The sequence below is a fragment of the Osmerus mordax genome, chromosome 12 (genome assembly GCF_038355195.1).
Source record: "Osmerus mordax isolate fOsmMor3 chromosome 12, fOsmMor3.pri, whole genome shotgun sequence".
NCBI classification, from domain to species: domain Eukaryota; kingdom Metazoa; phylum Chordata; class Actinopteri; order Osmeriformes; family Osmeridae; genus Osmerus; species Osmerus mordax.
Genome location: NC_090061.1, coordinates 2611713 through 2639151, shown reverse-complemented (window position 1 = coordinate 2639151; position 27439 = coordinate 2611713). Strand labels below are relative to the sequence as shown.

General features: G+C 48.5%; 1 protein-coding gene across 1 annotated transcript in view; it reads left to right on the top strand.

Annotated features, from left to right (window-relative positions):
* The first annotated feature begins 4256 nt into the window (after positions 1 to 4256).
* LOC136953713 (complexin-1) overlaps positions 4257 to 27439 on the top strand; it is a 34166-nt gene continuing 10983 nt past the window's right edge. Inside the window, exons 1-2 of the mRNA XM_067247111.1 lie at positions 4257 to 4447; positions 5276 to 5391. Of these exons, the coding sequence (XP_067103212.1) occupies positions 5361 to 5391 (31 nt within the window). The 5' untranslated portion in view covers positions 4257 to 4447; positions 5276 to 5360. The remainder of the gene's footprint in view (positions 4448 to 5275; positions 5392 to 27439) is intronic.

Here is a 27439-nt window from a genome sequence, read left to right as displayed (position 1 = left end):
ATGCTCAAAACTCTGTATGAATCATATTGACAAAAGTTTTCCGAAGTGCGTAGTAATAATGTTTTATGAATGTTCTCCAATGCATACACTACTACAGTTCTTACTGAATTCTACGGACATTTCCTTGCTCTGATCATAAGAAATATCATAAACATCTGCTGCACAATCACAGCTGCATCTTTGACGTACCCCAAATCCAGTCCTTGTTTTTCTGTGATTCATCTTAACAACCCGTTCCTCTCCCCAGAGCACAACTTCAAATTACCGTTCATTGTCCAGAAAAAAACCTCCGGTGCCACAAAAACCAGATGAGAGAAGAGACAAGAAGTAGTCCCCGATGCCATCTCACACACAGGCCCAGTCCATATCCATACACAGATACGTCATCACATCCACACACAAACATATCATCACATCCTGCCAGGACTCGATGAGGAAGGGGGCTGGTTGTGGCACGAGGATCTTTGTTTTGCTGTGTTACCCAGAAATAATGCGAGAGGAGCCTGGGGAGGGCGAGGGGAGAGCTGGGAATGAGAACGGCAGACCTCTGGGAGACAGGCAGGTGGGTCGTTGGCAGCACCGCCGTCACGAGCGTGGGAGCCCGTCGAAGCAGAGTTTGGGAACGACTGACTGCATGTGTGTCCTTGAACAATGGGACCATGGAACAGCTAATTTAATGGCCTCAGCTTTGAGCGGTTCACAAAAGAATATTTCACAATGTGGAGTTCGGGGGAACCGAAGTGTCGTTTTTATATCCCATTTAAGTGAGCATCCTCTAATCAGAGTGGTGACGGTGTTACGTAATGAATTCATGCGCAGCATCAGTGTGTTTCTCCAGAGCCCCATTAACAAGTAGCAGTGAACTAATCATGGGAGCAATGATAGGAAAGGGCATGTTGTGACTCACTGTCTGAGAGCAGCCTGTCTGCGTGCATGTGTGTGTACGTGCATACGTGTGTGTCTGTGCGTGGATGAGTGTGTGCGCGTGTGTGTGTGTGTACCCTACACAGCCCTTTTGGCCAATGGGAGTTCCAGGATAATTGACCATGATAATCGGAGTGTCCCGTCATTACTCTTCCCACCTAGACTCCCTGCCACGGCGCTCCCCAACTCTCCTGCAAAGCCAGGAGCTTAATGACCCCTAACTGCTAAAAGAACACTTGTACAACTTACATGTCTACAGTAGCTATAGTACGCCGGCACCAAACACTGCCAATGTGGCAGTTAATGGCAGCCATTCAGTCTGATGCTAACCGTAACCAAGACAGTAGATCTGGATTTGACAAAATGAACTATTTAAGCTAACTCTTGATCATGGTTTCCAGTAAGATCCACGTTTGACTTTTAATGAAGTGCGGTTTAACTTTTCAGTTGAGGTATCCACTGTATCTGATATTTCGATGAAGTCATTTGGGTGTCACATCACCACACGATTACTTTCTCATTAAACTGATAACCCAAATCTCCCATGAACAACTTCAAGGTATATTATTTAATACTGAAAATTCAATAATTATAAGCGCACATCGAAAAGCCCCTTAAGCCTATAAGTGCAACTTCAATAAAATGCTGTTACACCAAAGGGACAGGCACTTCCGGGACGATGCTTCAGTAATTATCCAAGTTAGATATTAGACAGGTTGATATTAGACTTCATTGACACTCCTTGCACTGTACAATGCTGTTCAGCTGTTCAGTCATTTTGCAGACGCTCTTATCCAGAGCGACTTACAGTAAGTACAGGGACATTCCCCCGAGGCAAGTAGGGTGAAGTGCCTTGCCCAAGGACACAACGTCATTTTGCACAGCCGGGAATCGAACCGGTAACCTTCAGATTACTAGCCCGACTCCCTAACCACTCAGCCACCTGACTCCTCCTCCAATGCAACTGCATTCCTTAATGAGTTTGAGTGCTACAGAGAAATTAATTTTACAATTGTGAATTCCCGGATTCAAGAATTTCTGCAAAAAATAATTTACAAATGTCAGCACCTTGAGTGCATTTTAACGTCTGGGTGAATCACACTAGGAACCAAATTCAAATTCAGGCACAGAGGTGCAATCATGGAAAAGATTATGCAATTGTTCTACTCACAAAATGTTTATCCAAAGAAACTTTTATACCCACCCCCCCCTCCAGCACCCCTGCCCCCTCCACCCCCCCTGCCCCCCCCCCGCCAGCACCCCTGCCCCCCTCCCTGCCCCCTCCACCCCCCCTGCCCCCCCCGCCAGCACCCCTGCCCCCCCCCACCAGCACCCCTGCCCCCCTCCCTGCCCCCCGCCAGCACCCCTGCCCCCCCCGCCAGCACCCCTGCCCCCCTCCCTTGGCCTGACGGCTCCCCTCTGGAAACATGACCCCCGAATCTCTAATATGTCTACAGCTCCATAGCTGAAATGTTCAACCATCTCAGGCCAACTGCTCCAAGTTTCACCCATATTAGTTGTCTGCATTTATATCGTAAACTGCTGAACACCATTCCTTCTAGCGCTTTGAGGAAAAGATTTGGGTTGGTCCCTTTGTCCGAATGTCGAATCAAATTCACTTGATGAATGGGAATCAATATTAATTCTGGATCAATCTCAAGGGAGTCTTAGAGGTGATACATAGGTGACCTGAATGGACCTCATGTCAATCAGCAGTTTTGAGATTGAATCAACTACAAATCCCTAAACTGTGCTGAGTAAGGAACAGACCTTGAATCAACCGAAATTCAGTAGTAAACGTGGTTTCTTTTTTTATGATAAAATAGAGTTAAATTGCATCAGTATTGAGCTCTCTGTATGTTCTGTGGACTTAACAGTGAAGTTTTACTTATTTCAATCACAGTAAAACAAAAGCAATATGGCTGTTTGGTATATTTTTTCTTTATCTTCTCTTTTCAAGTCATAGGGCTTTGGAAAAGCCTCTGCAGGGACGTTCGGGGTACGTCTAATTACCTGTTTTTTGGCAAGCCTGTTCAATCCATTGTTATTGTAATTCTTCAAATGAAGCGAGTGAGAGCGATAAAAAAAACGTGAGAGGATTAAAAATTCCTTACACGCGCCCTAATTTCAGGAAAGGCGTCAGTCTATTACTGACTGAATACAGAAGGCCTTCGAAAAAGATGAAATTTACATATGCAAATACTTTAAAAAAAATGATGCTGCCTGTATTCACACAGTTCTTTAATTAGGTTATGGCTAGTTCATGGACTGCAGTACAAAGCGGCTACTTTACAAAATTAGAGTTGAATATCGTCGTGCAATTGGATATTTGGAATCCCTCCTTTAGACCTCCTCCTGACCTGAAGGAGATCGTAGTATGTTGGATTTTCTCTCTTTGAGCGAAAACGTTGACTTCAAACTGCCAAACACCCGATCAAAAAACGCAGCACATTTATGTAATTAAGAAAAAAAATAAAATAGTTATCCTGATTCAGTTCCAAAGCATGAAACATTAACCCGTTTGTTTTGCCCTTCACACTGTCTGTGTGTGGGGGCCTGATTTCACGTGGGCGCGCGAGAGTACATCCGCAGATAACGGTTTTCTGCTTTTCCACATTCAGTGGGTGGAGAAAAAGAAAAACAGAAAATGCCAGGTTTTGAACTACAGCAAGAAACATCACCCACGTCGATCTGTAATCCATGCTATTACCAACGTTTAGTCTTTGAAGCGTGCGTCATCTGCTCTGGCATGAATGCAAAAATATTTGAAACAAGCTTTAGAGTTTTGTATATTAGGCTACTTCATTGTCATGGCACCGCGTTGATTGGTCGCGGATAGGCTGGGAGTGTATCTGTGTGTGTGTGTGTGTGTGTTTGTGTGCGTGTGCGGCACTCAACAAACGATCCATTACACCAAAACAAGCCTACGCATTTTAGACAGCACATACCCAACACTCATAAAAGAAAACACATTGGGAGGTTTGGTGATCCTATTTAGGGTGGCTCCATAAACGAGTTGGTTCCCCTTTAAAGCAACACATGATCAAACCTACACATAGTAAAACATTTAGACCTGGTGAGAGACATAACATAGGCTAATTAAAAGGTTGGACGTGGTTAAGAAGGTTAAATACAGTCTAATGAGTGTTTGCTACATGACCTCGCGCAAACTAGTCTTGAACGTAGCCTAGTCCATTGCAACGAAAGGGGCGGGTGCATAACGATTGACCGACGTAAATAATTGATCGGTCTCTTTCGGTCTGAACGTGGGACGTTTCAGATAGGACCAGCACTCCATGTGATTCATTGAGTTCGTTCATCATCAGCCGCTGCAGTTCCCTTCCTAAACACTCATACAGCTACTGTGCACGAAGAACCAAGGACGTCCTTTCTTGCCTGGAAGCTGGAGGTGCTAGGAGCGAGCATTTAACAGCCTATCACAATCTTCCATTTTATGACAATTTCATTTTCGAAGATCAGTAAATAATCGTATTTGAAAAAAAAGATTCCAATCGCCAGAAAGGTAATTATGAATGCATGAAGACAATGCTTGCTGAACGGTTTACCCGGTTAACGGATGAGAAGGGAGCTATCCACAAGCTATGGTGCTGAAATCAGGCTTTGATCGAACAAGGAAGTGGTTTGAATCACCGATATCATTTGCACGGGGGTTTCACTATCAAGTACGCATTATATAATCGGATAAATGATACTATGATGGATATTTAAAAGCACGTTTGTGAAATTCATAAAAAGACACAGATTTGTGTAAATACCACTGTCATCAAAGGACACTGGTTTCTTACTAAGCTCATGTGCGATCGTTACACTTGGGATGGGTCATAAAACAACAGTACCAATTTCCCGTGTAAGAAAATTGAAAGTTTTTGTGTTCGTTTGGTATTTTTATATTCACCCTTAAATCATTGCATCTGGGGGGAATTGAAGACCTCCACGAGTATGAATAGTTGGGGACTGGTTTAAGTTATAGTGAGCGTATTTCAGCCTGGCATGAGCAACACGCTGGATTATAAACATCACACTCGAGTGAACTCAATGTTCTGAAAGTGAGTGCGATGGTTTCTTTTTGGTAAACTGGCTTCGACCCTGAAAGGATAGGTCTGCATGCTCGCAGTGTCCTATAAGCCTGCGTTTAGCCTGCGTGAATCTATTGACCTTGGTGTCCTTCATTTGGTCCTTTGTACCGTTATCGGTAGCCTTTTCCGTTGACAACCTCTCTGCAGTCGTCACCGTATGGGATTGTCCTTGTCTCTAACATGCAGTGATATGTAGTTTATGTTTAAAAGTTCGGTTGAGTAACAAGTTCCTACATTTCCATTTTCTTCCATAGATCTGGCCTTAAAGGACTATTTATTCTGTTCTACCTGCATGTAATATCGTGAGGATAAAGAAGGCAGGAACTAATAGCCATCATCATGAATTTTGTTATGAAGCAAGCGTTGGGAGGTAAGTGCCTTTTTTTCCGTCGATCGGCGACATGCGATTTAGAGTGAGGAGGTTGGTCAATTGGTGTGGAAAGCCCCTGGTCCAGCTGTTTGACTATTCGATTGCTTGTTGTCAAAAAATAAAAAAATAAAATTGAAATCCACATGTTATCTATATTTTGACTTGGAACTCCAGTGTCCAAGCCTCTACTATAGTTCCGTGTGGTTGCATGGTCAGACAGTTTGCGCATTTTCGCGTCTGCAGGGAATCTCTGTACACAAGGTTCAAAGCGCTGGGCCAACATAGCTGTTAACGTGAACCAGTTGCTGATATGTAACATATGTTGAATTATTAAAGGATATTCTGTTCAAGACAAACCATTTTCCACATTAGTTAAAAAAAATAACGTTATTGCCTTACTCATACACAAAAGTGCTGTCATTAGGAAATGCACTTCTCAGCACAATAGAATTTATGCACATAACAGCTAAATTAATTTCTTAATTGATTGTGGCAACGAGGCCAAACAATAGTATTTTAGGTGAACAGAACATATTCATTTGATATAATAATGGATACCATTGCCGTTTAAGGTGACTTATTGCCTAGGTGGCTTGTGTAGCTAGATGTCTCCAGTCTAGGTGGGCTCCAGTGACAGGAACCTTTGATAAATCCTCCAGAAGCCCTATCAGACTGAAGCTGCTCCACCATTAAAATATGAGCTAGCGTGGCATCCTCTTACACAACCCTTCATCATCAGTGTTCTCCGTCACCAGGGTGACCCCGTCACCAGGATGACCCCCTGGTCAGGCCTGTGGTGTTAGGTGAGAGAGATAGTCATGCTTCAGGAAGAGAATGAGGAAGGAAGGGAGGAGGGAGATTTGCTTCATCCAGCCAGGTGATGTCAGGGGAGGTGGGGGTGGGAGGGTGGGGGTTGGTAGTGGATCGGTGCCCCCCCAACTTCCCGGTCCAAGACACATCTCCATCGATCGAAGAAAATGACTGGAATTCACTGAGCTGCGCGTGAAGGGATTTTACGCTTGGAAAAACTGAGTGGTGTCAAGGTCCTCACCTTCAGCTGTTTCTGAAGACAAGTTTTGTTGTGTCGCCCCGGAATGGTTTCTCTGGGTAGTTGATGAAGTTTCTCTGCACCAGCCCCCCCCTTCCCCCTAAAGAGCCCCCCCCCCCCCCCCCCCCCCCACGCACTGTCACTGGACCCTGTCGTAGCATCACCATACAGCAAGGTCGTGCCTATGTGGTGTGTGGTAGACAGGGCTGTGTGTGGTAGACAGGGGTGTGTTTTGCGTGTTTGTGGTAAACAGGGGTGTGTGTGGTAAACAGGGGTGTGTGTGGTAAACAGGTGTGTGTTTTGCGTGTGTGTGGTAGACATGGGTGTGTGTTGCGTTTGTGCAACACCGAGTCTCATGTTACGGACAGCGTGAGGGGAGAACACAAACTCTCCAATCCTGGAGTGTTTGAATGTGGTCCGATGAGTGCCCTGGCGTACCGTAGGTCAAAATAGAACTGCGCGCTCTGCTTATTACAAAAGGGGCCGTTTACCGTGCATTACATCACCAAAACTGCTCATACAAAGACAAATGACACCCCACACATCCCTCTACCCCCCTCCCCCTCCCATCCTGCTACTCCCAGCCTTCCAGACCGGTCCACTCCAGAGCCGGGCAGAAGATACAAAAACAGAAAGATTGATCTTTAAACCGGGTTTTATATCATCTGGGTCGATGTGGCTGTAAATGCTCTGTGCCCTCTCAGGGCATCTCTCCTCCTCGGAGGTGGAGAGACCCCGCGTCCGTGACTGAAACCTGAGGATGAGACGACCAAGTCGTTGGGGATATTCCCGGCAGGGGTGAGGCAGAGGGTGGGGGAGGATGGGGGAGAGTGGGGATTTAGAAAAAAAGACCTTTGCCAGTATTAGGTAATAAAGTCAGGGCTGAGCTGGAATGATGAAGGGGACATTAGGCCCGTGTTAAATCATCCTGGGGCTCAAGGTCACCTCAGAGGGGAGGGAGACACCGAGAGCCCCAATCTTGGAGTAATCAGGGGGGTTAGCCAGAGGCCTGCCGAGGGACTAGAATGCACAGGGAGATTGTGTGTGTGTGGGGTGGTTATGTAGACACACACACCACATACACACGCACATTGACACAACAGCGTACCCATTCCCTTCCCCAATCGGTTACATCAATAGTCCTGCATGACCTCTCCTCTCCCTCCTCTTCTTTCCCTCCTCTCCTTTCCCTCCTCTCCTCTCCCTCCTCTCCTTTCCCTCCTCTCCTCTCCCTCCTCTCCTCTCCCTCCTCTCCTTTCCCTCCTCTCCTCTCCTTTCCCTCCTCTCCTCACCCTCCTCTCCTTTCCCTCCTCTCCTCTCCCTCCTCTCTTCTCCTCCCTCTCCTCCCTTTTCCCTCCCTCCCTCCCTCTCCTCTTCTCTCCCTCCTCTCTCTTCTCCCCCCTCCCTCTTCCCTCCCTCTCTATCCTTTCCTCTCTCTGCTTAGACAGGATGAAGGGCTGAGGGCACAGAACCAGCCTAGTTAGCCCAGTGGGCTAAAGGCTTGGTCCAGCAACAGTTGCTGGTTTAACTCCCTGGCTGGGAACTAAGCAGGCTTCGACTGGATTGTTTTTCACATCATAGCTTGACTTCTGGTTAGAAGCTTAGTCCACACATGCTGCTCATGTGCAATGTGGGAAGTGTTGAGGAACAGAAGGGATAATTCTGAAAGGAAGTTGACCATTCAACATGCAAAACAACTGTAATATTGCACTGTGAGCAGGAGCTCTAGACCCAGTCTGGTCTCTCCCTGGACATGTCTAGACTGTAGACTTAAAGAAGAAAGGAAAAAGCAGAGTATACATGTTTGATTCAGAGTATCGATATCAACAGGCTCCTGTTCTCTGCCGTGGAACAGAATCGAATCAAAATCAGATCACATTTTATTTGCATAGCCCTTTTTGTGAAACCCAGAGGGTTTCACAGATGCCAGGAGATCGGCTCATGTAACCAATCCAGACCCTCGAGAAAGACAAGGACAAACTGTCTCCAGAACAGAAGTGTGAGGGAGAGAGAGAGAGATAGAGACGTGTCATACACCAACACCATTCCAGGACGGCGGTGTGGCAGTTTCTGGACCAGAGCATCCATGTGTTGACATATGAGTCCCGTGGGCCTCCCTGCTGTACTGCTGAGATGCTAAAGGACTCGGAAACTGATGGATGGGCATAGCTCAGTGGTGGAGAGTTTTAAAGCAGATCAAGAGGTTGCAGGTTCGAACCCTCCCCCCCCCATAGCCTGTTCTACACTTCGACACAAGCGCCTGACGATTAAATATCTTATTTTCACTGTAAAAAACAACAACGCTGCCTTAACACCTTCGTTTTGCTGCTAAATGATCCAAAATGTAAAGCGCATACAGTCTAGCGTGCGTGATAACATGATGGTGATGATGCAGAAGGAAGGAGATAGTGCATTGCCCAAGGACACAACAGAACGCACGGCCAGGAATCGAACCGGCAACCTTTTGATTAATAGCCCGATTACCTAACCGCTCAACAATCTGACTCCCTGATTGATTGATCAGTCCTCAGCTCAGTACGGAACCAGCGGAGCTAAGGCGGGGCAAAGGCGGGGCTAAGGCGGAGCTAAGGTGGGGCTAAGGCGGTGCTAAGGCGGAGCTAAGGCGGAGCTAAGGCGGGGCCAAGGCGAGGCTAAGGCGGAGCTAAGCGGCTGTACCAGACTGCTCTAGACCGGCCCAGAGGTGAGAGGAGGAGAGGGCCGTCTGAACATGATCGATGTATTGGTGGGTGTCCATCAATCCCTCGACGTCTGTCCTTGCTGCCGTCCCTGAAGGAGACAGCGTGAGGCTGTGTGTGACGGTGTAATCATGATAGATTGAGGAGGCCCAAGCCGGGTCTTGGGGCTGTTCTTGGATGTGATTGGCCTGTGAGGTTGGTGACTAGAGACTACATTTACATTTACATTTAGTCATTTAGCAGACGCTCTTATCCAGAGCGACTTACAGTAAGTACACGGACATTCCCCCGAGGCAAGTAGGGTGAAGTGCCTTGCCCAAGGACACAATGTCAGTTGGCATGACCGGGAATCGTACTGGCACTGTTGAGATCCTCTGGTACCCATTCCCAGATCCTCTGGTGGACATTCTTAGACTAACTGGCTCATCTGGTTCCCTGTGATGGAAACTGTGAAACCATGAAAGCCTTGGGAGTAAAACATTGTTTGTGTTTTAGAGCTTTTCACTGTGGATCAGGGTCGTTTCAATCCAGTTTGTCCATTGAATTTGGCACTGTGTGTTGTTTTGTACCAGTGCCACAGTCTTGCTTCCTCACAAAGAAATCCTAGTTTCAAATCAAGTTGGACTTTCGAATCAGTTTGATCTAAAATAAATGTTTAGGAACACTGGCATAATTTAAGGCTATCATTTTAACATATGAATGATGTGAGGAAGTCTCAAAATCAACATGTAAAAAGCACAATCATAATAGCATTATAATAACCACCATCAGCATCAACGATAAACAAATAAACAGCACACACGCTCGCACGCACGCACACACACAGACACAAACACAGACAAACACACGCTAAAACCACATCACAGGGCTTTTGCCCAGTCATCTGTGCAACCAAATTAATTGTTATTTGTATTCAGGTTTTTTTATATATTTTTTTACCACAAGTACAAAAAAAACACATTTGGCTCCGTCAGACTAATTATGTTTCCAAGTGGCTTCTCTTCTCCTCTCTGGCTTCGAGGGGGGGCCTGGAATCCAAACAGTCGACCTGAGGCTGCGGGGAGCCAGGCGTGTATTACAGCACGCAAGCGCTACCACTCACTGATTCATGCATCGGCCTACAAATGGCTAATGGCTCACACTGAGATGGGCTGTTGTTGTTTTTAAACTGTATTTTCTCTGCCTTTATCAGCTTTTATTATTGACATGACTATTATGGAGAGACGGGAAACTCATTCCGATTCGAAGCCAGGCACCTTGTGTTAGAAATGAGCTCTAATGGTACGCGCTCTCACCAAGGGAGCTCCCGGGACGCCCCCGGACTGTTGTTTCAACGGTAACGGTCGACCAGGAAGTGTGTGGTGGGAGGACGTCACACTCCAATGAACAGGCTCCCTTGACAAGCTGCTGCTTGTCACAGTTCTTGATTGTGGTGTGTGCGTCTCAGGCGAATAAAACGGCACGCACACACACACACACACGTAGAAACACACCCACACACAGACATACACACACTCAGAAATTACACACAAACGCATATTTACACAGACAACAAACGCCGCCGTCCCTCCTACAGTAAACCTGCAGCATCGTCTGCCAGTGTTGACTGTCTGGCTCTCCTCCCCGGGACAGGCAGGATGTGTAGGGGGGTCAGAGGTCAGGGCCCAGACAGATCCCGCCCAGCCAGACCTAGAGTCCTCACCAGGGCCTGCTGCTTGTCCTCGGCCCAGCCCACCAGACAGATCCCGCCCAGCCAGACCTAGAGTCCTCACCAGGGCCTGCTGCTTGTCCTCGGCCCAGCCCACCAGACAGATCCCGCCCAGCCAGACCTAGAGTCCTCACCAGGGCCTGCTGCTTGTCCTCGGCCCAGCCCACCAGACAGATCCCGCCCAGCCAGACCTAGAGTCCTCACCAGGGCCTGCTGCTTGTCCTCGGCCCAGCCCACCAGACAGATCCCGCCCAGCCAGACCTAGAGTCCTCACCAGGGCCTGCTGCTTGTCCTCGGCCCAGCCCACCAGACAGATCCCGCCCAGCCAGACCTAGAGTCCTCACCAGGGCCTGCTGCTTGTCCTCGGCCCAGCCCACCAGACAGATCCCGCCCAGCCAGACCTAGAGTCCTCACCAGGGCCTGCTGCTTGTCCTCGGCCCAGCCCACCAGACAGATCCCGCCCAGCCAGACCTAGAGTCCTCACCAGGGCCTGCTGCTTGTCCTCGGCCCAGCCCACCAGACAGATCCCGCCCAGCCAGACCTAGAGTCCTCACCAGGGCCTGCTGCTTGTCCTCGGCCTAGCCCACCAGACAGATCCCGCCCAGCCAGACCTAGAGTCCTCACCAGGGCCTGCTGCTTGTCCTCGGCCCAGCCCACCAGACAGATCCCGCCCAGCCAGACCTAGAGTCCTCACCAGGGCCTGCTGCGTGTCCTCGGCCCAGCCCACCAGACAGATCCCGCCCAGCCAGACCTAGAGTCCTCACCAGGGCCTGCTGCTTGTCCTCGGCCCAGCCCACCAGACAGATCCCGCCCAGCCAGACCTAGAGTCCTCACCAGGGCCTGCTGCTTGTCCTCGGCCCAGCCCACCAGACAGATCCCGCCCAGCCAGACCTAGAGTCCTCACCAGGGCCTGCTGCTTGTCCTCGGCCCAGCCCACCAGACAGATCCCGCCCAGCCAGACCTAGAGTCCTCACCAGGGCCTGCTGCTTGTCCTCGGCCCAGCCCACCAGACAGATCCCGCCCAGCCAGACCTAGAGTCCTCACCAGGGCCTGCTGCTTGTCCTCGGCCCAGCCAACCAGGCAGAGCCAGGGCTTCCTGGCGTCGGCCAGCGGGGATCACCAGAGAGCTCCAGACCCCTCGCTGCCATCCTGAGAGCCCTGGTGCATCAGGGAGTCAGATGGCTGAGCGGTTAAGGAATCGGGCTAGTAATAAGAAGGTTGTCAGATCGATTCCCGGCCGTGCAAAAATTACGTTTTGTCCTTGGGCAAGGCACTTCACCCTACTTGCCTCGGGGGAATGTCCCTGTACTTACTGTAAGTCGCTCTGGATAAGAGCGTCTGCTAAATGACTAAATGTAAATGTATTGCAGACCACAGACTCTCTCATGCACCATACGTGCATGCACACACACCATACGCGCACATACACACACACGTGCATGCACACATACACACATCCCATATGCACACTCATGCACATGGACACACACACAAATACACCATACGCATACAGGCATACACACACACTATACACGCACACTCACAGACACACCCCAGACACATTACATTTCCATTTCCATTTAGTCATTTAAGTCATTCCCCGAGGCAAGTAGGGTGAGGTGCCTTGCCCAAGGACACAACGTCATTTTTCACGGCCGGGAATCAAACCAGCAACCTTCGGATTACTAGCCCAATTCCCTAACCGCTCAGCCACCTGACTCCCAGCCACATTACTCCCAAACATAACACCATGTGGTCTTTCTCCCGGCTGCAGTGAAAGAGCCTCGGGAGAGTGACTCATTTGTTTGGCTTGGTAGTTTGCAGTGATGCAAGCTTGCTTTGTCATCCGTATTTCCTTACTCAGGGGAGTCAGATGGCTGAGCGGTGAGGGAGTCGGGCTAGTAATCTGAAGGTTGCCAGTTCGATTCCCGGCCGTGTCAGTTGACGTTGTGTCCTTGGGCAAGGCACTTCACCCTACTTGCCTCAGGGGGAATGTCCCTGTACTTACTGTAAGTCGCTCTGGATAAGAGCGTCTGCTAAATGACTAAATGGAAATGTAAATGTACTCATGGCAATTTAGCATCTAATGGTTCAGTTTAACGTAGGAGATGGTGTTCTGGTGACGTTCAGAGTCTGGGACAGACATATGATCCGACAGCCATGTTGTGTTTGGGTAAGAAACACACATAACAGTAGTGGTTCTGTATGTTGTAGTGTTGCTATGAACACAATATATGATATCAGTGCATCAAATAAAATGTTATTTGTGTAGACCGTTTTACGAGCAATGTCACAGAGGGCTAGGGTACAGGGTGAGACTTTAGTCAATTGTGCGCTTAAAAAGACTAATTACTAGGTGAATACTGCGCATTGGAATATTAATTGGTTACAAACGCCTCGGATTCTGCCATGATTCCAAAAGGAACCACTGTGAATGTCAAATATAGACTTGTGACGTTGACTCTTGGATAACCACGAATTTTCCGCTCAGGGTTTCCAACGCGGCAGGCAGCCGTACCCTAGCCCTTCCAGGGACAGGAGTGCGTCATCTTCTGGCAGGGTTGAAAGGTTCGAGGTCCAGGACCGTGCTGGGTCTCCTTGACCGGCATCCAAGATGGCCGCCACCCCTCGTGTGTCATCTTGGCAGAGGAGGCCTTATCTACCACGGCCAGGTTTAAACCGACCGATACAGCATTCATGAGACCGCCTCCCTTAAGGTTCTCTGGGAGGTCTCTCTGTGGTTCTTCCCCGGCCACCGCCCCCCCTGCCTCCCCCCCGCCTCCCACCTCCCCACCTCCACCTGCTCTCTCTGTGTCCTAGAACAAACACAGAGGCTAATCAGGTCCTCCAGGACTCAACTACAGGTCTACTAAATGATCTCTCTCTGTTTGGTGAGCTAGGCTGTTTATCATGTGTACTTGTGTCTGGTTGGATTGTGTGTGTGTGTGTGTGTACACGTCTGCATGTGGGCTATGCACACACATCCTTGCCTTACTTGTGTGTGAGTGCACAAATGTGTAATTATCTGTAACAGTGAGACATAGGGAGTGTGTGTGTGTTTGTGTGAGTAGGGGGTGGATTTGTGTGAAATATAGTGCAAGGTAAACGTGAAGCGCTTTTGGATCCCTGTCGTAGAGCGATAGACCCCACGCTAGTTCTTCCATATAGGAGGGCCTGTGTTATCACCCTCTTCACACGCTGGTGGTACTGGCAGTTGATATGGCAGGGCTTCAGCAACAGCTCATGTATATTTCACCCAACAGAAACAATCAAATGACCATTCAGGGATGGCCGTTTAATGTAAATGTACCTGGCCGTCAAAAGCTGCCGTAGGAGTGGACCCTGGAGGGGGTCCCAAGAGGGTCAAAACATCTACTATTCAATTAGCTCAGTAATCCATTCAGTGGAGTATAGCTCTAAGCGTCATTAGATTACGTGCAAGTCTGCATGTTATTCAGAAGGGTAGGTTTGTTTTCAAACGTGGGTGGGACATCTCTTTCTAATAAAAGACGATGCCTAATAATGAAGCCTCCTCCTCCACCCTTTTGTAACTCCACGTGGTGGATTGTTCCTTTTCCCAGTCGAAGACGGGCACGGGCGGAGCCCCCTCGCTGGGTGTCTGTTTGCCGAGCGGGCCTTTGGCCGCTCCGCTCCACCGACTTGCAGAGTGGGACATGAGGGACATGTGGGGCTGGCTGGGTGGTGCTGGAGGGGGCAGAGCGATGCTCTGGACTCTGCTGGTGATGTAGAGGACTGTCACGCGCGCCATCTGTCCTAGAGAGTGTCCTCCAATCGGGCGGGGTAGAAACTGGCCTGGATCGTCACGGAACGAGGATCAAAGGGGGATGAATTTAGCTCAGTGATGGAGGGGTTTGACTGCGGATTGAGAGGTTGCAGGTTCAATTACCCCTCGTGGCGTGTCTGAAAATGTCTGCAAAACGAACACTATTTTGTTGTTGTTGCGTTGCGATCGTCCTCTGCTGCAGCGACAGCTGGAAGAAGTGAGGAAGGAGTGATGTTTCTGTCCGGCGGCTGAGGAGCCGGTAGGTTGAGAGCAGGATCGTCCAGAAAGCTCTGATATTTTGTTTTGTCAGGTTAAACGCTACCCCCCCCCCCCCTCCCCCCCCCCGGCACTGAGTCATCCTATGATTCATCTACCCTCAGAGTAAAGATATAAGTGGGTCGGGCTGGGAGTCAAAACTCCACAACTTGCAGGTCTGTCTCTTCCAGTCGTGGTATGCGGGTTATAATGGTGTGGTATCGCAGCCCTTCTGGCCACAGCATCTGTAGCCTGTTTACGTTCCGGGCAAATATGATTATGCTGCGATAAACAATTCAGAAACCCCACTGTGTTCTTTTACTGAATGTGAAAATATGAAAATGAGTCCTTCTGCTCTCCATGGCTCATCCACACCGAGTCTAATATGCCCTTCAACAAATCTGCTCTCATAATTCATAAGCTGTATGGGTGAGGGAGAGAGGCAGTTATTTACTGAGGATGTTATTTATAAAATATTGTTTCACTCATCGACGGTTCTGCCTGCCTTGTGGGACTCACAGACACGTTCGTGTGCAGGCTTGCACTTCACCTTAAATGATTGTTTTTGGTGTTTACCTAGCCAGATTGTGTAGAGAATGTCGACCAGTAAAATAATAAGTCATATTGTCTAAGCCTAGATAGTCCCCAGATTTTTGGGTTGGAAAAAGTTATTTTCCAATTTACGCTAGGTATGGACAAGTTGATTGCTTTGTGTGTGTGCAATAACATTGTCCAATTTTCAACTAAAGTTCCCTTGCTGCTACAGTATACTACTCTTTGCCCTTTAAACCTGAATAACGGAGACACATGAAGCTGGGTTTGCGACTTTGCGATTGGTGCCTTTGTCAACAGACACACTTGAGAGCCCTGGGTGAGTCAGAAAAGACAGCCGTGGGCAGTCGAGAACCAATGTGCTGACCTCTGAAAGCCTGATGAATTCCCTGAAGCTCTCTGCCTAAAAGCCTTGCCAGAGGTGGAGGAAAAAACAAGTTCAAACCATCACTGCAGCTGTAGGGGGTCAAGGTTTAGTTACTTTTTATAACCTCATTTGCAATGCATGCAGGGTATGGCTGACTGACTGGTTTTACAGGAATAATTTGGCAAATCTCTACTGAATGTGAAGGGAAATGTCACTTTGAAGTCTTTTGATATGTAGGCCTTGTTGCATTATTTTGCAGCGGAAAAAAGCTTACGTTATTAGCATAATATTATTAACGTATGTGCAAAAGAAATAAATTAAAAAACAAATAGGTTGACAAAATCCCTGCTGGCTGATTTCTGGTAATGGGTAAACACAGTCTAAGCTGCCATTGCAAAGGGAGATACTTCTCAAAAACACAGAACAGCCAGAGGACACAATAGAGCTCTAATTAGTTTGCAGATGTGAATTAGGAGGCAAATGCCACACTTGCCACAATTTGGGGACTTTTAATTGTGCCAGTGGCTTGGGAAGAAAGTGGTTGGAATTGGCCACTTAGCTCCATGTCCCTTGCTAATCACGAACAGCCGGCCAAACAAACCCGTCAGTTTTCGCCTAGTTTGGAGATGTCCTTCTCTGAACAATAGTGAATCAGATCACCACATCAAATGGATTATAAATTGCGGGGCTAACCTCAGACACACGTCATCCTCTTTTTCAAACACTAGGATCACGAGAAGATGAGCGAACCTCAAGTTCAAGTCTTTTATTGTCAGATGCACAGAACAATACAAAGTCAGACTGGGAACTGAAATTTGTAGGACAAGACAACACAAAGCAACCTGGCATAACGTAACATAAGTACTCAGAACATAAATGACACCTATGATAAGCAAAAATATAATAAACCTCCTAAATATACAAAATAATATACAATACAGTATACTAAACCTCTAATACACATAATAACCTACACTAACCTTAGACCTATACTAACCTAAAGACAAGAACCTCCGGCGCCATGGCAATAAGGCGTGGAGGACACAGCAGAGTGGAGAGTGTTTCGTTGTTTGGATTTGTTTGGTGGCGTCACGAGCGCAGATCAAAAACAGCACTCTCGTTGGAAGAACTTTCTAGATGGCGTAATCTCATTGCACTAAGCCTCTCTTTCCAGTCCTCGAGCAGTTGTGGGATTTTGTTACATTTACATTTAGTCATTTAGCAGACGCTCTTATCCAGAGCGACTTACAGTAATTACAGGGACATTCCCCTCAGAGGCAAGTAGGGTGAAGTGCCTTGCCCAAGGACACAACATCATTTGGGCACGGCCGGTAATCGAACCAGCGACCTTCTGATTACTAGCCCGATTCTTTAACCGCTCAGCCACCTGACCCCCCCATGGATCAGTCTTGTGTATGATTTTGAATAATTTCTATGGACTGATTACAAAATATAAACACCCTTTATTTTGGAAACATATTCAGAATGTCAGCAACGAAAAGAATCGTGTCTAACGCAAAAACAACCTGTGGGTCAGAGGACTTTTTCATGTCCCCGTTAGATAACTTTAATGACACGAACAAGGAAATTAGCCCACAGTGGTCTAACTGACCACCTAATAAGGGACATGTAGCCTTCACTAACAACCATCTCAACTCATAGAAGGTTCCAGACAGTGGTTTGTAAAGATCTGACAGGTTCCAATAGGAACCTCGACTTACAGCGGATGTGATGAGAGACAGGCACCTGGTTGAAAGGTCATCTGTTCCTAAAGGACCTCCCACCAGATATCTTTTGAGACAAAACTGACCTGGATAACTGTCACTTCACAACAGGTCACTCAATCGATAGCGACTGCGTGCCGGTATCGTTGTTATTTGGTGCCCAGTAAACAGTGACTGACTGTAGAGAAGCACTGACAGGGCAGCTAGCCGCTCGACTGAAACACAGGCCCCGGGCTTTTGTCCAGTACGACAATGGCTCAGCTGTATCTCCGTGATCCGCAACCAGGACAAAGAGACACTCCCCTATGGCCAAATGAGCTGGAAGAAAAAGCCTTTTGTGTTTTAGTTGAATGTGGTGACGTATCCATGTATGTTGGGGATGAGCTCACATGCACTGTACTGTACAACACCTCGGAGGAGGCATAAAGGGTTGTGTGGGTGATGTGTGTAATGTGCGGATTTCATATTGACGTGAAACGGTTTGGAATGGGCAGGGGACAATTTCATTGTACATTGTGGGCTAGGTTGCTGTTTGACAAATGTCAAATATACACAATTTTTTATTTTACAATAGGCAAATTTACATCTCAAATAAATACATTTATAGTATGGTTATCCATAAATGCATGAGCGGGTTTTGCACAGTAGCACATGACCATATAGAGTTAGAAAGCAGTATTGATTGCCAATACTATGACCAATACCATGTGGCTACTAAGAAGCAGTGGATCAATCTTGGCACGCTCCACAGATTACAGATTACATTTTCAAGACGTGTCATTTCAGCCCACAGGGATTCTCTCAAGCAATGGATCAGAGTCAGGGTGACTCTCAGACTTTCATTACAGCTGTCCAATTGCTGCTAATGCAGACATAACAACCTAATGACACCAAATGGGGGCAAAAATGAAGAAAGTCTGTGCTTCACAGATAAATGGCTCCCACAAGAGATATTGCTGTTCACCTCGCTCTCGACTTATTTTAGATTTAGCACCTGTGTGAGTTGATCTACATTCAACAAGTTACATAAAGTATGTCAGAGTTTTTATGTGTTATGTTCCATAGGGAATAATTCAGAATTCACAACAGCGCTGGCTCAAGCACTGAACCTAAAGAGTCGTTTGTGTTATTTATCTTGTTTTTCGCTTTCCATTTTGGTGGTAATGAGTCTCCTGAATGCTACAGATGATGAATGATACAATTACATCTCAAGAAACTGTGTTCGTTATTAAGAACCAGACATATTTCAAGCCACAGAGAAAAATGAGTCAGGTTTGATTAAAACGGTAAAACACACAGGAAAGGAAGAATCCTAAAATGAGGAATACACAGCAGAATAATTTGATTACTGAAAATATTGTGCCTCCTCACCTTGGGGTAGAATTGGGGTTTAAACATAAGTCATTTGGTCTTTCGTTGTGCTTTGTGCAAACATACAGTACTGTATTAACTAACAAGTGTGAGAAAAATAGTTTCACAGGATTTGGGGTAAACATTTTTATTTTACTTTGAAGTGCAGTAGTGATGGTGATGTAAATCTTAAACCACTAATTACCTGCCTGGGAGTGTTGATTAATTCCTGTGTGCTCAGTGACTGTGACAACAACATCCTCCTGTGCTACGTTTCACTGCAAAAAAAAACCTCAAAGAAAAACAAAAGAACAGACAGAACAGCTACTTATGCGATGTTAAATGTGCACCAACTTCAGCCCAATCTTTGAGATCTCTCAGGAGTTTTTCCTTGTCTTCCCTGAGGGTTTAGGTTGGTTACAGGTGCTGGTCTGTGGGCATTTGTGAAGCCCTCTGTGACATTGCTTGTAAAAAAGGTAACAAATTGTAACAAATTTTGATTTGAGATGCAACTGTGCAGAATCTGTCCCTATGTAAGCCACACAGGGACCTGTAGCTGGAGGCCAGGGTGAGGCGAGGCCTTCTGCTTCTCATCTCTGCCGTTTAGCACCAGCTGAGATGAGCGTCACGCTCCTCTGATAGGAGATAACTCCACATCTGACACCTTCCCTCTTCACACTCGCCTGCGTTACACCAGACTCACAAAACCTCCCAGGGTCAGAGGGACCCGCCCCCCCCGCCCCCCCCCCCCCCCCCCCCCCCCCCACGCCCCCCCCCCCCCCCCCCCCCGCCCCCCCGGAAGGATGAGAGGTTAATTTTCCAAGCGAGCAACTCCTGTCAGATGCATTAAAGTAATGATACATAAAAGCCAAGCGGAGAGAGGGCATTGTTTTTATGTACTCCGCAAGCTGCGAGCGCGTTTCTCTGAGTGAGAGGATGTCGTGAGTCACCCGGCAACAGACGCTGCTGCCTGCCATCCCAGAGTGCGGCGCGGACATCCAGCTCGACAGAGCGCCCGAGTGGCGGCTAGCGTAGCTGGCACGGACTCTGAGAGGAGTTGACCAGGGCGCGTGACGATGAGTAGAAGGAGTGTGGGTGACGAGGGAACACCTGATGCTCACTTCAGGAGAGAGCCAGGCCTCCACAGAGACGCCTGCTGCACGACGAGCTAAAAATCTGTCATGGCCGCGACCGTCCTGCCACTTTCACATCAAAGTCTTTGCAATTTTCTCTCTCTCGAAAAACACACAGAGTGTCAATTTCAGGGCACTCTTGTCGCAAGGATGCCTGACTCTTCAGATGCCTCTGACTTTAATGCTACACTTTTTGTTCTGTACTTGTGATGTCAATATTCTCCCTGTTTGTTGCTGACTGTTGCTTTCATGTCTTTCTTTGAATTCAGGCTCAGTCTAAGACCCATCCATGATATAACACCTCTTTGTTCTGCGCCTATTTATACCTCCAGTATCCCAGCTGCCCCAGCCTTCACTGCCTCCCATGATACACATTAATTGCTTGAGGACTCAGGAAGGTGTTTCGATAAGGTGGAACATAAATAGAGCCCACAGATCTAGATACTGTCAGTACCTCTTTGTCTGCAGGACAAGGTCAGCCACACACACACACACACACCTGAGTCAGCATCTTTAAAGCCACCGTCCTTCTCTGAGTTCTTTCTCTGTCATCTCTGGGGCCAGTCGCAGTTCGGTCTAGGCCTGACTTGGGGGATTTTGCTTTTGACATTTAGAGCTGGACGTCCTCCCAGCTATGGCGAACTGAATGCGGCTCCCAAATGACCTTAATACAGAGCTTCCCTCTCTCAGAGAAACACTTCAAAGCACCCGGGGAGATTATTGGCGTGGCGTTATTGGCGTCTACTGAAGGGGAGGGGGGAAAGCTCAAATGGTAGCTGTTAGCCGTTTTGGGGAAATATGTAGAGAATCGTTGAGGCTAACTTATAAATGGGAGAAAAATATGCTGTAAATCTTCAAGTTAGTAGTTGTTCAAAATATATGTTTAACACTTTCACAGCGACATAATCATGAATGTTTTCTGACGTTTAAAACTAATCTTCCTGCTATTGATGTTTGAAGAACAGTAGGCCTATGTAGTATGCTTCAGAGGATTATTTAGGCCATGTACTTTTTTAAGCGGAGGACATAAAAGGTTATGTTGCATAATATCTCACCAATATCTCATAGTGTCTCACTTTTATAGAGTCACGTCACAGTTCTGAAGGAGACAGACATGAAGGATGGTAGCAAAGTAGCCTATCCTTCAGACTCGGGAGAAATGAGTCATGAGTAAAACAGAGAAACGAAAGTCAGTAAGACCCACTGCCACGGATAAAAACTAAACTGGAAGGTAAAAAACATCTTCATGGATAGATTACTGATACATAATGTTAATCCACATATTTTTACGGAGAGAATTTTGTGGATCTCTGGAGACTTTGCTCGCAGACATGCAGCAACCTTTCAGGTTCCGAGATGATACACTCAGTGCATGCTGTGAAAGGGATCGGCATAAATTGGATTTTCATATATCACACACTTAGCCTCTCCCCATCCCCCCCCCCCCCACACACACACAGAAACCCACCCCATGAATGACAGAAGAGGGCGAATCCATCTCATGTTTATATAATGGTGTTAGTTTTTCTTAGAGAGATCAGATTGCCCTGTGCGATCGCTGACATTTGTGGCGTTGGCAAAGAGACGGTGATTAGTCAAAGACGGAGCCACTAGGGTCGGTCCACAGATTCATTTGGAATAATTCTCCAAAAGCTAATGGAGGCACGGGCGTTAACTGCCAGGATGGAATCACAGCGCCTGACGACTCGGCAGAGGCGGGAGGTGAAACCGGGGCTCGGGGCTGAGCCGAGGCTGAGAGGGGAGGAAGGGGCTCGGGGCTGAGCCGAGGCTGAGAGGGGAGGAAGGGGCTCGGGGCTGAGCCGAGGCTGAGAGGGGAGGAAGGGGCTCGGGGCTGAGCCGAGGCTGAGAGGGGAGGAAGGGGCTCGGGGCTGAGCCGGGGCTGAGAGGGGAGGAAGGGGCTCGGGGCTGAGCCGAGGCTGAGAGGGGAGGAAGGGGCTCGGGGCTGAGCCGAGGCTGAGAGGAGAGGAAGGGGCTCGGGGCTGAGCCGAGGCTGAGAGGGGAGGAAGGGGCTCGGGGCTGAGCCGGGGCTGAGAGGGGAGGAAGGGGCTCGGGGCTGAGCCGAGGCTGAGAGGGGAGGAAGGGGCTCGGGGCTGAGCCGAGGCTGAGAGGGGAGGAAGGGGCTCGGGGCTGAGCCGAGGCTGAGAGGGGAGGAAGGGGCTCGGGGCTGAGCCGAGGCTGAGAGGGGAGAGGAAGGGGCTCGGGGCTAAGCCGAGGCTGAGAGGGGAGGAAGGGGCTCGGGGCTGAGCCGAGGCTGAGAGGGGAGGAAGGGGCTCGGGGCTGAGCCGAGGCTGAGAGGGGAGGAAGGGGCTCGGGGCTGAGCCGAGGCTGAGAGGAGAGGAAGGGGCTCGGGGCTGAGCCGAGGCTGAGAGGGGAGAGGAAGGGGCTCGGGGCTGAGCCGAGGCTGAGAGGGGAGGAAGGGGCTCGGGGCTGAGCCGAGGCTGAGAGGGGAGAGGAAGGGGCTCGGGGCTGAGCCGAGGCTGAGAGGAGAGGAAGGGGCTCGGGGCTGAGCCGAGGCTGAGAGGGGAGGAAGGGGCTCGGGGCTGAGCCGAGGCTGAGAGGAGAGGAAGGGGCTCGGGGCTGAGCCGAGGCTGAGAGGGGAGGAAGGGGCTCGGGGCTGAGCCGAGGCTGAGAGGGGAGGAAGGGGCTCGGGGCTGAGCCGAGGCTGAGAGGGGAGGAAGGGGCTCGGGGCTGAGCCGAGGCTGAGAGGGGAGAGGAAGGGGCTCGGGGCTGAGCCGAGGCTGAGAGGAGAGGAAGGGGCTCGGGGCTGAGCCGAGGCTGAGAGGGGAGAGGAAGGGGCTCGGGGCTGAGCCGAGGCTGAGAGGGGAGGAAGGGGCTCGGGGCTGAGCCGAGGCTGAGAGGGGAGGAAGGGGCTCGGGGCTGAGCCGAGGCTGAGAGGGGAGGAAGGGGCTCGGGGCTGAGCCGAGGCTGAGAGGGGAGGAAGGGGCTCGGGGCTGAGCCGAGGCTGAGAGGAGAGGAAGGGGCTCGGGGCTGAGCCGAGGCTGAGAGGAGAGGAAGGGGCTCGGGGCTGAGCCGAGGCTGAGAGGGGAGGAAGGGGCTCGGGGCTGAGCCGAGGCTGAGAGGGGAGGAAGGGGCTCGGGGCTGAGCCGAGGCTGAGAGGGGAGGAAGGGGCTCGGGGCTGAGCCGAGGCTGAGAGGAGAGGAAGGGGCTCGGGGCTGAGCCGAGGCTGAGAGGGGAGGAAGGGGCTCGGGGCTGAGCCGAGGCTGAGAGGGGAGGAAGGGGCTCGGGGCTGAGCCGAGGCTGAGAGGAGAGAGGAAGGGGCGTGGGTCTGGGGGCTTAGTATTCAACGTGCGTTGTATTGAAAAATCCATACCCTGAGAGGATCCTGGAATGGTGTTCTTCAATAGGCTACTTATGATAATGCCTGTTGCCCTAGGAGATGGGTGCACTCCTATAGTTCCCCCAGAGGCCAGAAGGTTGAATTCAAGAGGGACGACAAGCTTGGCGATCTTATTGCGGGAAAGAGGACGAATTTATTTTAATAACTGAATACATTTTCATAAATATAATAGAATACAATTTACACCTATATATGGCCAGTTGAATTTATCATATATTTTACTTATCTTTCATCTCTGCATCAAATCGGGGTAATATTATGATTGATGCATTCATCTGTGTATGAGTTTTAACCTTAGACTTAACAAAAACAATGAGGTTTTGGTATTTATAGTTACTCCTTAAGGAAAGGCTGAGAAGAGACTCAAAAAGCCAACTATTAGGCTGAGAGCGGTAGGCCTATACAGTAGTGATGGGATAACTCCCTGAACTGCTGAACTGGAATGAGACCAGTACCAGCCCTCTCACTCATGCAGAAAATATAATTACAACAAATGCCAATCTAAAATGGATGACTCCGGACCACTGCTCCGCGCTGCCAAAATCCCTTTTGAAAGTCCACAGGCCGACATCTGAACGTGTTTCGGCTTTATATGCAAATTCTCATTTCTGACTGCTGAAAGTCGTCGTCAATGAGGAAGGTATTTCTGGGTGTTTCTAAGGAGGCTGCTGCAAGCGAGTCGGCACAATGTTTCTCACCTGAACGGTTACAAAGCTACAGCCAGGGGCGTCGTTAGACCCTTTTTACTGGGGCACGTGCCCCAGTATAAATCTCCTGTGCCCCAGTAAAATCTTAAGTTTTAGTTTTAGCAATTTACTTTATTAGTCAGTGCATTCATTTAGATTGATAATCTCTGAAAAAATAAACGCAGTATCCCAATAAACGCTTGTAAAAGTGTTTAACCGAAAACACAAACTAATGCACGCAGAATTCCATGTCAGCTCGCTCTTCTGAGCTTGCCAAATAGCCACTGCAGCACACACACAGAAGTCCAGGTGTCAGACTCGGCACACAAGTCAGAATTGAGGTAGTCTAAGAAAACATTAAAAACTAAAGATAGTTTCTAAATGACAGGCCTACCGATCATCTTATTTTGACTAAAACATAAAAGGAGGGGAAAGAACAGGTGATATTACATCATCTGTTCTTGATCTGGATAAAGACATTTACATTTAGCAGACGCTCTTATCCAGAGCGACTTACATTAAGTACAGGGACATTCCCCCGAGGCAAGTAGGGTGAAGTGCCTTGCCCAAAGACACAACGTCATTGGCCTGGTGAGGATTCGAACCGGCAACCTTCGGATTACTAGACTGATTCCCTAACCGCTCAGCCACCTGACTCCCTTAGACCCTGCTCTCTACTACTCAACATCAAAATAACATAAATGTCTTTGTGATTATTTCTTGCCTCTGTGTTGCGTAAGATTGTTTTCTGTAGTCCTCACTTTGAAACCTTTAATGATTTCTACATTCCATCCAAATGCCACACCTTTGGGAAATGTATGAAATGAGATAACGAATTTAACTGTTAATTGCTAGCCTAAACTTGTCAGCTTTTTAAAGTGGTAACTTGAACAGGTAGCCTACTGATTTGGAGGTGTCTCTTCCTGAGGTGTTATAACACTGATTTGAAAAGAAAGAAAAGAAAGGGTAAGATTATTAGTTCCTTAATGGATGTGGACTGTGTTTTTGTGGAAAAACCTTAGCATTATCAGCGTTTTTCTGTTGATGGAACAACAATTTATATACACAACTCCAACACACGGAAATTATTATAAAGTGCGGAACAATTTGTAAGATAGCTGAACGACCGCGTTAACAAGCTAATGCATAAATTGTTTTGCATGAGCAGTTCTAATTGGCTGCATTTTATAATTGTCAACTGGGTTTGGGATTGAGAGGGTTACAGATATAATGCAAATATAATAGCTTTATTTCACTTGCAACCTTTTTGAACCACCTACAGTTATATTGCAGTTTGGATAGGTGTGTCAGATCATACCAGAAACAGATATTAGAGTTCACACTCCACACTAAAGACCTTCTCTCAAAGCTCTCAAAAAGGTATCCTGGATTTGACCCGGCACGACCATCGTTTTGATCTCGTTCTCTGTAGAGTGTCTGCTTCATCCTCTATGCTGTGGGGGTTGGTTCCGTAGCTGTGTAACCCCCTGCGTCTCCAGGGTGACTGGTTACCCGGCGACACGAGTGTAATGGATTATGAAGGTTGGCAACGGCCCTCGATGATCCCTGTCAGGTGACCAAGTGAACCATCCCTGGCGTGGTTCGCTCAGCTGAAGGCCACGCTGCTCTGGAAGAGGCGAAGGGGTTATGAGAGATGAACTCTAGTTAAAGGAAGATAGCATTACCTCCAGTGCGACGACTGTGGCCAGAAATACACGACTGTCCCTGTGACTTTGTGGAGGGCGATGTAAATCTGGGTTCGGGTTGTATTGATGAGGTGACAAAAGGCCGTCAGTGCCCTGTGTTGACGGCTAAGAGACGTTTGATGGGTCCTTGGTTGTGGTGCTACTGAGGGTGAAAGCCACAGCGCTGCACTGGTCATCTAAGGCCTTGCGGCTGTTTTTCGGTGATAAGGCGGTTGATGAGGGATAAAACGTTACATTTATGTGCTTCCGGCCTCCCTTTTCTTTCTACTCCAGGAGATGAACTATATCACGCGGCCATACCTCACCTTAGCTCCCATGCTCTGGTCTCCTGTTTGTAAAAAAAATAATAAATAAAACCCTGGTCTCATTTCCAGCCTGGCAAGTCAAAAATCCTCAACCATAAAGACACTCTTTCACTCATTTATTCCCTTCCCCGTTGCGATAGATGTACAATTCCAGATAGAACCATTAGTTACTCACTGCAAGGTGTGGAGGCAGAGTCAGTGCATCATCGCAGCTGGAAGAGAAAGAACCGGAAAGAGTCCGAGAACGGGAAATTGCTTTAAGGAATTTAAGATAGGAAATGAATCTGGCTCTTCCAATCTAAATGGTAAATCAACTTCATCCACTGCAGTTTTTTTTCATTTTCATCCATGCAGCTGCTAAACCCACAACCACATACAGTCTGAGCTGATGTTGAAGTCAGCTGTACACCTTCCTATAGAGCACAGTTTCATTTACAGGGACGGTTGATCAAAATGACTTGATTACAGGATCTCGCATTTGTGACATCATCTTAAACTGCTCGTGTAACTGAGTTGGATTGGTTTAACTCACTCAGTGAAAAACAGACCACCCACACCTTCTAAGCGCTAGCTTTTTGGTGACACAGGTGGTTTACACACAGCCTTTGCAGAGGGTGTAGTCGATTTATGCGTGGAGCCAGCGGACCCAGGTTTGAATCCTAGTGTGGGAGGACACAGCAAGAAACCATGCCGATGGGTGCCGTGACGACCGTTATCACACACGTGCCATGACCAGCAATATTAGCCAGGTCGACCTGTCTGACACCTCCAACCCTGTCTGACAACACCAAGTCAGATAACGCCTGCAGATATCTCACTTCAGGTTGTCATTTCTATACAGATTTGTCTACTACTTTTTCACAACTCCATTTCCAGTTTATTTGCTTGCTAGCAAAACAAGCCCCTTCCTCCCCCCTCCTCCTCTCTTCCATCTAGCATGTATTGTCTTTCCATCACAATGAACAGAGGCTCAATCTTTCAAAGCTATTTTTCGAGAGCATGTCGGCCCTCCTGCTTGGCCTGAGGGGGGAGGTTAATGGTGATGGGAGGGCTCGGCGTGGAGGGGGGCCCTGGTGGTGGTGGTGGTGCTGGCTGGGCCTAGCTGCTGGCTGGGCCTAGCCCTGGGACAGGTGGAGGCCTGAGACAGATGGAGGAGAAGAGGCTTGCTCTCCAGGGCCTGCTGCTTGCTCGCTCTGGCTGGGGCAACGTGACTCTCCCCGCCGCTGGTCCCGCTCTCCTGCAGCCTGGGACAGGCAGCCTTCTCTCTCTCTCTGTCGCTCTCTCTCTCTGTCATTCTCTCTCTGTCGCTCTCTCTCTGTCGCTCTCTCTCTGTCGTTCTCTCTCTGTCGTTCTCT